The sequence below is a fragment of the Prinia subflava genome, chromosome 4 (genome assembly GCF_021018805.1).
Source record: "Prinia subflava isolate CZ2003 ecotype Zambia chromosome 4, Cam_Psub_1.2, whole genome shotgun sequence".
Classification (NCBI taxonomy): Eukaryota; Metazoa; Chordata; class Aves; order Passeriformes; family Cisticolidae; genus Prinia; species Prinia subflava.
In genome coordinates, this window is record NC_086250.1 from 73,200,194 (window position 1) to 73,210,293 (window position 10,100).

The window sequence follows — 10,100 nt, forward strand, 5'->3', positions numbered from 1 at the left end:
TCCAGGGATCCAGGGATTCTCTGGCAATTCCATTCCAGGCAGGAATTCCTGCCCAAATCCCACCCAGCCCTGCCCTCTGGCAGTGGGAGCCATTCCCTGTGTGCTGCCCCTCCAGGCGTTGTCATCAGGACTGCTCTGAAATTTATCCACCGTTTTAAAGTTTATTATTTTATTTTAAACCAATTTAAATCAGGATTGGATCCTTCCCATTCCTTGTGACTTAAACAAATTCCTGTTTCCAAGGTCCCAATCACTTGGCGCTCGCAGAAATTACAAATAATTCAAATTATCTCCCGTTTCCTGTGCTGGAGCAAAGCTCAAACCCAAGCTAAGCTGTTGTTTTTTACCCTGGGAATGTCTTTTTGCCATTAAGGACAAAATATTCCAGGACTGGAATCAGCCCTGGGAACGCATAATGGAATTTTACAGATCCTCACGACTTCACCCTGCACCAAGAGGAAAAGGACGGAGCAGGGATAAAATGTGAAATAAAAACTGGGTTATTAATGCAGAATTAGTGAGGGGGAATAACACAAATCTCGAAGAGGGAGGGGAGGAATGACTGGAAATGCAGCGTGTAATTCCCGAGTGGAATGGACTCTGACAAGCGCAATTAGGAGCCGTTAATTGTTAATTTGGGCATTTTAATCACCCGGAGTCCAGGGGCTGTGCCAGGCCCCGGGGCTGGGTGTGAACCCCCAAACCAAAGGGAGGGCCCAGAAATGGGAGGAGAGATCAGAGCCTGCAGAAAAACCAAAATACACAAATCTGCAAAGGCACCAGGGGGAAATGAAAGCTTAGCTTAAATAAATAAAAGATTTCTAAGTGTCTTAGTAAAAAGAGACTGAATTAGCTGGCAAGAAAGACCCAAAGTTTAAAGTTCAGTAACATTGCCTTCTGCAAAGTGAGTTAAATTCGAGTTATAACAAAAATTAACGTAGCCTTGCTGGAAATTCCTGGATGGAACAGATGGAATGCTGTGAACATTCATTTTCCTGAGCACCTCCCTGCTCCAAGGGATTCCCAAAGTCGGGAATGCTCCATTTGCCTTCCTCCCCTCGCCATCCCAATGCTGCCACTGAGCTCTGGTGATGCCCAAATCCATCCAAAATTGTTTCCCTGACCGCCTCGAAATGGGATTTTAGGAAAAAGTGAATTATTTGAATATTCAGGTTTGTTTTAGAATAGCTGGGTTGCTCTGGAAGACGGGTCTGCCCAAGCTTTCACCCAGATTTGGAGTGGTTTTCCATTTTAATCCGAAATTCCTGGAATGGTTTGGGTGGGAAGGGAGCAAAGCTCATCCTGTTCCACCCCTGCCATGGCTGGGGAAATTCCCCCTCATCCCAGGGTGCTCCAAAGCCATTCCAGGCCTTGGGCACTTCCAGGGATGGAAAATCCAGCACCTCTCTCCTTTCTGGATTGCTGTGGGAAAGGAACCCTATAAATTTATAGGGATTTATAGGGATTTACAGGGATTTCCCATCCTGTTCCCCTGCTCCCTCTCCCACCCGTGGCAGCAAATAAATGGGATTTATTCCCATCCCGACCCCCTCTCTGCAGAGCTGGGGAAACACGGAGGGACCCCGCTCCCTTTATTAACCAAAGCCAGGCAGGGATGAGCTGAAAGCCCTGGAATTTATCCTTGGAATTATCCTGGGAAGCTCTGGGGGGATTAATGAACGCAGCCCAAAAGGAACCAGAGGAGCAGGTGAATCAGTTAAAGGGGTTTTTTCCCTTTTTTTCAATGTGTATTAAAAGATCAAGGAGGACGTTAAAAATCCGTGTGAGAGCCTTAAAATGAGCCTAATGAGGGATTACTAACGAGGCTGTGACAGCTCCCGAGGAAAATTCCTGCTTTATTCCCTCCCACGCCCGGGATCCGGGGGGTGACAGCAGCGTGGGACACCAGGCTGCTTCAGTGCTCCAAAAGTGCCACGGGATCCTTGGAATTCTTGGAATCATCGATTGGATTTTGGGATTATTCCAGGCAGAACCTGTCCCTGGCTGTGAAAGCCCGGAGCAGGAATTTCAGGGGTAAATAATAATGATGATTTTGCAGGGTTTGCAGCAGGACTGGGTGTCCTTTTCCAGCTCTCCCGGATCCCGTGGTCCCACTCCAATCTGGTTCCCTCCCATCTGCTCTGCTCTGCTCGCCCATCCCCCTTTGGGTGCTAAAACACAATAATTAGGGGGAAAAAATCCCTCTGGAAACCAAGCAGGTGCTCCACGTTCAACAAAAAAATCCCTGCTGCAGGTGCTGCACGTTCGGTTCTTCACCAAAAAAATCCCTGCTCGAAGCTGAACTCAGCCTTTTTTTTCACTGCACACACTGAACTTAGCAGGATTTATGGAAAAGGTGCTAAAATCGACATTTTGGGGCAGATTTTGGGATGCAAGCAGCCAAAAGTGCAGGTGCCACCACCTCAAACCACTCCAGGGGAGGTTCCCAGCTCCTCCAGTCTGCCCAGTAAAGGGTTTTGGGGTGTTCCCAACCTGATTTAGTCCAAGTTAATTGGGGAACGGGATGGGAAATCCCTGTAAATCCCTATAAATTTATAGGGTTCCTTTCCCACAGCAATCCAGAAAGGAGAGAGGTGCTGGATTTTCCATCCCTGGAAGTGCCCAAGGCCTGGAATGGCTTTGGAGCACCCTGGGCTGAGGGGGAATTTCCCCAGCCATGGCAGGGGTGGAACAGGATGAGCTTTGCTCCCTTCCCACCCAAACCATTCCAGGAATTTCGGATTAAAATGACCAAAATTTTTATTTTCTGTCCAGGCTGGTCCTGAACATCCCAGCGGGGGCAGAAGAAATCTCAAAATCCCCCGGGAGCTTTGGGAGACAACCCCGGCCCCCGCTGGAATGAGCAGGGTTTATAAAAAGCAGGGGCTGGGAACAGCACATACCAACACGGGTAATTAACATTAGCATTAATTAACACAGCATTAGTCACGTTCTGCTGGAGAGGGGGCTGAGAGCCGGAATATCTTGGAAAAATCCAACCCAGCTGCTGTTTTATCTGGGAATCGTCTGGGTTCTTGCCTTTAAAAAGAAAAGGAGTTGATGTTGCCCAAACCTGGATTATTTGCAGGATTTTGGAATTCGGGGATTTGTCATCCACGGAATGGGGGATTCGGGATGAACAATTCAAAGGATCTGCCTGGGATAAACGGGGATGGAGGGATCACGGAATGGGGAGGGACCTCAAAGATCACCCAGTGCCACCCCTGCCATGGCAGGGACACCTCCCACTGCCCCAGGCTGCTCCAGCCTTTCCTTGGACACTCCAGGGATTCTCTGGCAATTCCATTCCAGGCAGCAATTCCTGCCCAAGATCCCATCCAGCCCTGCCCTCTGGCAGTGGGAGCCATTCCCTGTGTCCTGTCCCTCTGTCCCTTGTCCCCAGTCCCTCTGCAGCTCTCCTGGAGCCCCTCCAGGCCCTGGAATGTGCTGGAAGCTCTCCCTGGATCCCTCCCTTCTCCAGGGGAACATTCCCAGCTCTCCCGGCCTGGCTCCAGAGCCTGAGATTGGATCCAGCTCCTCTCCAAGAAATTCATGGACTGAGGGGCCTCACTTGGAATCTCAGGAAACCATGAAGGGTCTCCCTTCCCTTTCCCTCTCTTTTCTATCCCCATTTTCCATAAAAATCCCTCGGGATGGATTCTGAGTGTCCCAAATCCCAGAATCCCGGAATGGTTTGGATGGGAAGGGACCTCAGAGCTCATTCCAGGGACACCTCCCACCATCCCAGGCTGCTCCAATCCTTCCTTGGACACTCCAGGGATTCCCTGGCAATTCCATTCCAGGCAGGAATTCCTGCCCAAGATCCCATCCAGCCCTGCCCTCTGGCAGTGGGAGCCATTCCCTGTGTCCTGTCCCTCTGTCCCTTGTCCCCAGTCCCTCTGCAGCTCTCCTGGAGCCCCTCCAGGCCCTGGAATGTTCTGGAAGCTCTCCCTGGATCCCTCCCTTCTCCAGGGGAACATTCCCAGCTCTCCCAGCCTGGCTCCAGAGCCTGAGATTGGATCCAGCTCCTCTCCAAGAACTTCCAGAGTTTTCCTTTCCCACTGTTTACGGCATTTTTAGAGATTCCCTTTTAAAACTCCAAGGATTTTCTCCTCAGAACCCCAAATAGATTCTTCCAAAGGCTCCACAGGCAGTGCCAAGTTCATCCCAGTGTTTGTGGCACTCTCAGAGATTTCATTTTCCAGTGTTTACAGCATTTTTAGAGATTTCCTTTTAAAACTCCAAGGATTTTCTCCTCAGAACCCCAAATGGATTCTCCCAAAGGGCAGTGCCAGGTTCATCCCTGTGTTTGTGGCACTTCCAGAGTTTTCCTTTCCTGGTGTTTACGGCATTTTTAGAGTTTCCCTTTTAAAACTCCAAGGATTTTCTCCTCAGAACCCCAAATAGATTCTTCCAAAGGCTCCATAGGCAGTGCCAGGTTCATCCCTGCGTTTGTGGCACTTTCAGAGTTTTCCTTTCCTGGTGTTTACGGCATTTTTAGAGATTTCCTTTTAAAACTCCAGTGGATTTTCTCCTCAGAACCCCAAATGGATTCTCCCAAAGGGCAGTGCCAGGTTCATCCCTGCGTTTGTGGCACTCTCAGAGATTTCATTTTCCAGTGTTTACGGCATTTTTAGAGATTCCCTTTTAAAACTCCAAAGATTTTCTCCTCAGAACCCCAAACGGATTTTCCCAAAGGGCAGTGCCAGGTTCATCCCAGTGTTTGTGGCACTTCCAGAGTTTTCCTTTCCTGGTGTTTACGGCATTTTTAGAGATTTCCTTTTAAAACTCCAAGGATTTTCTCCTCAGAACCCCAAATGGATTCTCCTAAAGGGCAGTGCCGGGTCCCCTCTCCTCATTTCAGCCTCCCCACGCAGAGACAACAAAACAACAATTTCTAAAGCAGTGAAAAGCTGCAGCCTTTGATATTTGGAGAATCTGAGCCCTCCACGGAAGGAGCTGCAGCTCCTTTCACTGAGCTGGGCCTGTCCTCAGCACCACTCCCAAGAGCTCGGGAAAATGGGATTTAATGAGCGTGGCAGGAGGAAAAACTGAAAAGCAGCAATTGGAGAGCCCCGAGTTTCTAAGGAGAAGTGGATTTAATGAGGAACGTCCCCGTTTCCAACGAAACCCACGGAGATAATGGCAGCAAAAGGCTGAGAAATCCAAATGTGGGGGCTGGAAAAAGGAATCAGGGGAGGCCAGAAATCCAAATGTGGGGGCTGGAAAAAGGAATCAGGGGAGCCCAGAAATCCAAATGTGGGGGCTGGAAAAAGGAATCAGGGAAGGGCCAGAAATCCAAATGTGGGGGCTGGAAAAAGGAATCAGGGGAGGCCAGAAATCCAAATGTGGGGGATGTAAAAAGGAATCAGGGAAGGGCCAGAAATCCAAATGTGGGGGCTGGAAAAAGGAATCAGGGGAGCCCAGAAATCCAAATGTGGGGGCTGTGAAAAGGAATCAGGGAAGGGCCAGAAATCCAAATGTGGGGGCTGGAAAAAGGAATCAGGGGAGCCCAGAAATCCAAATGTGGGGGCTGGAAAAAGGAATCAGGGGAGCCCAGAAATCCAAATGTGGGGGCTGGAAAAAGGAATCAGGGGAGCCCAGAAATCCAAATGTGGGGGCTGGAAAAAGGAATCAGGGAAGGGCCAGAAATCCAAATGTGGGGGCTGGAAAAAGGAATCAGGGGAGCTCAGAAATCCAAATGTGGGGGCTGTAAAAAGAAATCAGGGAAGGGCCAGAAATCCAAATGTGGGGGATGTAAAAAGAAATCAGGGGAGGGCCAGGGTGAGGAAGGGTTTGGGAAGAGAGGGAAAAGCTTCAGGGTGGGATCACAGTTTCCCACCTGTGAAATTTTTCCAATTTTTCCAAGGGAAAATCTCTGATATTTGTTCCCCTGACAAAGCCCTGCAGGCTGGATCGAGGTGTTCAAGCACAAGAAAGAGGGTGAAGGATTTGTGAAACACACAAATAATTATAGAAATAACAAAAAATAAACCCCAAATCCTCGCCGACCCTTCTGTCCCATCCCCTGCACCACCAGAGTTGGGCTTTTGATGCTTTCCAGGAAAACAGGAAAGGGGCAAAATGCCATTAAAAATACAAATTTCTGCCTAATTAACCCGAGGTTTGGGCTTTGTCTTTGATGAATTTCAGTGATCACCTCTGCTTGTGCTGCCCAGCCCAAACCAACCCTTCCACGTGAGACTTTTTGATGCCCACAAAACCTTTCCTGGCATTTTTAGAGGGAGAAATTTGGTTTCAAAGCTTTGTTGTTTTTGAAGGGTACAAGAACTGGAGGCAGCTTTGGTAAAACCGAGTTTAAGGAGGGTTTGGGCTCTGAAATCACAGAAATTCAGTGCAAACAGCAGCTGGGATAGAAAACCGGAGGAGAAATGCAGAATTCCTCCCTCACACACAGCTCCTGGCACGATCCAGGTGGAAATACAGATGGGAATTGTTTTTATGGAATCACAGCCTGGAATTTGGGTTGGAAGGGACTCACAGGGATCCAGTGCCACCCCTCTGCCACACACAGGGACAATTCCCACCACCCCGGGTGGCTCCAGCCCGGCCTGGGACACTTCTGGATTTTCCATTAAATGAAATCCGATTTGAACCCCGCTCCTGGCTCTCTGCACGTTGTTCCATCCCCAGCAGGAATTCTCTGGGCACAGAGAATTCCATGCACAGGGAATTCTCCCTCACCCAGCCCAGCACGAGGAGCTCGGCTGGGCACTGGGAGCAGCAGCAGGAAGGGTAAAATGAGAATTTTGAGCTCAAGATCCCAGCAGTTTTGGTTCTGGGGACTAAAAACAATTTTTTTTTTTTGAACAACAACAAAAAAATCCTGCCTGGAGCAGTCAGGTTTTTATAGGCAGGAGATTTTTTACTGTTAAATGCATCTAAGATATAGAAATGTGTATAGAATTCAGGTAATTTCACTTCAAGGCATCCCTACACAATGCACAACTGAAATAAATCAATGGAAAATTCCAACAAACCCTCTGAAAAAGGAGGGGAGCCAAGGAAAAAGGTGATTCCTCAGTGGGAACCTTTTGTTGGCTCTGCATCCAGGTTCCCAGATTAATTTGGGGGAGGAGACAAAGGTCAAGGCAACCAAATCGCATTAATGGCAGATTTGTCACTCTCAGCCATGCAAGCCTTTGATTTTTGTGTTCCTCACGCCCTGAGAGTAGCTGGCAGGTCAGAAAATATTCCAGTTAATGAGATTAACTCATTCCTGCTCCTTCCCTCTGCCAACATCCTCGTCCGAGCGGGATCTGGGAAGGGCTCCACGTGTTTGGGGCAGCTGAAATAATTCCATCACTGCTGGGAATTTCATTAAGGTAACAGCAAAGCTAAAACCAAACTGGTTTTAAATGAGGGAAATTGGCTGTACTGGTGAAACGCCAGTGGTGGTGAAGGGGCTGAATTGAGGAGAATTTAATGAAATATTCTTAATAGGACACAGAAATCAGGGAATGCCATGAGGGAAAGGATCCCAAAGCTCTCCCCAATCCCAAAGCTCTCCCCAATCCCAAAGATCTCCCCAATCCCAAAGCTCTCCCCCATCCCAAAGCTCTCCCCAATCCCAAAGCTCTGCACAATCCCAATGCTCTCCTGAATCCCAAAGCTCTCCCCAATCCCAAAATTCTCCTGAATCCCAAAGCTCTGCCCAATCCCAAAGCTCTGCCCAATCCCAAAGCTCTCCTGAATCCCAAAGCTCTCCTGAATCCCAAAGCTCTCCCAAGTCCCAAAGCTCTCCCCAATCCCAAAATTCTCCTTCCACCCCAAAGCTCTCCCCAATCCCAAAGCTCTCCCCCATCCCAAAGCTCTCCCCAATCCCAAAGCTCTCCCCAATCCCAAAGCTCTCCCCAATCCCAAAACTCTCCCCAATCCCAAAGCTCTCCTCAATCCCAAAGCTCTCCTCAATCCCAAAGCTCTCCCCAATCCCAAAGCTCTCCTTCCATCCCAAAGCTCTCCTCCATCCCAAAACTCTCCCCAATCCCAAAGCTCTCCCCAATCCCAAAGCTCTCCCCAATCCCCAAATTCTCCTTCCATCCCAAATTCTCCTTCCATCCCAAAGCTCTCCTCCATCCCAAACTCAGGATAACTGAGCCACGTTCGGGAGAGGCCGGGAAAAGCGGGATCTGTGCTGGGACGGGGCAGGATCGGGAATGTCCCTCTGGAGCCAGCGGGGATCGGGATCTGCACAGGGAACGAGCCCCGGGAACAGAGGGAGCGGCCTCAGCCCCGCCGGGGGAGCCCCGCTGGGATATTCGGGATCGTTTCCATGGAAAGGGCGCCGGGCCTGGCAGGAGGGTTGGAGTCGCCACCCCTGGAGGAATCCAAGGAATTCCTGGAGGTGGCACTCGGGGCTCTGGAGGGCATCGGGCACAGCTGGGACTCGGTGCCCTTGGAATTCTTTCCCGGCCTCGATAATCTGGGAATTCTGTGCCCACAGCCCCACGAGAATTCCCAGCACATCCCGGTTATCCAGGGAATGAGGCCCGGGAAAAGAGGGAGCGGCCTCAGCCCACGCCAGGGGAGGTTTGGGTTGGATGTTTGGGATCATTCCTTCATGGAAAGGTTTGGCACAGCCATCCCTGGAGCGATTCCAAGGCCACCTGGACGTGGCACTTGGGGACACGGTGGCCTTGGCAGTGCTGGAACCGTGAGCTCCATGGGCTTTTCCAGTGATTCCATCTTTTTCTCAGTGATTCCCTCATTTCCAGATGTTAACACCTCTCAGGCTCCATCCCAGCCTCCCTGAGGAAGGACATTTCCCCTTCCCTTCCCACCAAACTTTGGGAACATTCCCAAACCTTCTCCCTGAAGCAGCCTCGCCCTCTCCCCCGCCCACATCAGCTCTCCCGTGCCACCTTTGAATTTGTGAATCACAGCCTTCAAAACTCACCAAAAAATTCCCAAAAACCCCAAAATTTATCCAAACCGAAGCTCTTCCTGCAGGTTCTCCCCTCCCCTGCTGTCCCCACAGCCCCAGGGGAGGGAAAAACTCAGGTTTTTTTGAGAAGGGAGTTTTTGGAAGTTCTGGAAAAGGCGGCTCAGGGTGACCCCGGCGCTGTGCCCTGCCCACGGTGCCAGTGTGTGTTTAGGGATTATTCTGTTTACTCAAGGGATTCCAAACACGAGCTGTTCTCACAGAGCTTAAGCTTGTCCTCCCCTGATTGCTCCGGCCTCACTTTGGGGGCTGTGGAAGGGAGATCAGCCCGTTCCCAAGCTTTTCCAGCAAAACTTGGGAATTTTCAGCCCTTCCAGCAGCCCCCTCACACCCCAAAAACTTCCCCTTAGAGCCAAGAGTCCTTGAAGGGTTCAGAAGTTCCTCTACAGATAAATAAATCGTAAAGACCAACAAATTTCTGTCTTTTTTTGTGTTTTTCCCGTTCCAAGACAAAATTTTTGTTGCTTCAGAGAATCCTGGAATGGTTTGAGTGGGAAGGGACCTTAAAATTGGGGTTTTGCCACCAGGACACCTTCCCCTAGCCCGGGAGCTCCAGCCTGGCCTGGGACACATCCAGGGATGGAGAATCCACAACTTCCCTGGGAAAAACGTTCCTGGGAAGAGAAAAGAACACCTGGACACCACCCAGGGCTTCACAGGAGATGGACTTGGAGAGAATCAGTCCCTAAAAGGACGGATGAAAACAAGAAATAAACCCCAAGTCCTCGCTGACCCTTCTGTCCCATCCCCTGCACCACCAGAGTTGGGCTTTTGATGCTTTCCAGGAGAAAAGGAAAAGAAAGGGGCAAAATTCCATTAAAAATACAAATTTCTGCCTAATTAACCCAAGGTTTGGGCTTTGTCTTTGATGAATTTCAGTGATCACCTCTGCTTGTGCTGCCCAGCCCAAACCAACCCCTCCATGTGAGACTTTGTGATGCCCACAAAACCTTTCCTGGCATTTTCTGAGGGAGAAATTTGGTTTCAAAGCTTTGTTGTTTTTGAAGGGTACAAGAACTGGAGGCAGTTTAAACCGAGTTTAAGGAGGGTTTGGGCTCTAAAATCACAGAAATTCAGTGAGGGAAGGTAGGAAAGGAAAAAGGAAAGGGAAAGGAAAGGAAAGGAAAGGAAAGGAAAG

General features: G+C 49.7%; 1 protein-coding gene across 1 annotated transcript in view; it reads left to right on the forward strand.

The window, feature by feature from the left end:
- The first annotated feature begins 8,293 nt into the window (after positions 1-8,293).
- The window catches only part of SHANK3 (SH3 and multiple ankyrin repeat domains 3), a 77,074-nt gene continuing 75,267 nt past the window's right edge, over positions 8,294-10,100 (forward strand). Inside the window, exon 1 of the mRNA XM_063395013.1 lies at positions 8,294-8,491. Coding sequence (XP_063251083.1) covers positions 8,294-8,491 — 198 coding nt within the window. The remainder of the gene's footprint in view (positions 8,492-10,100) is intronic.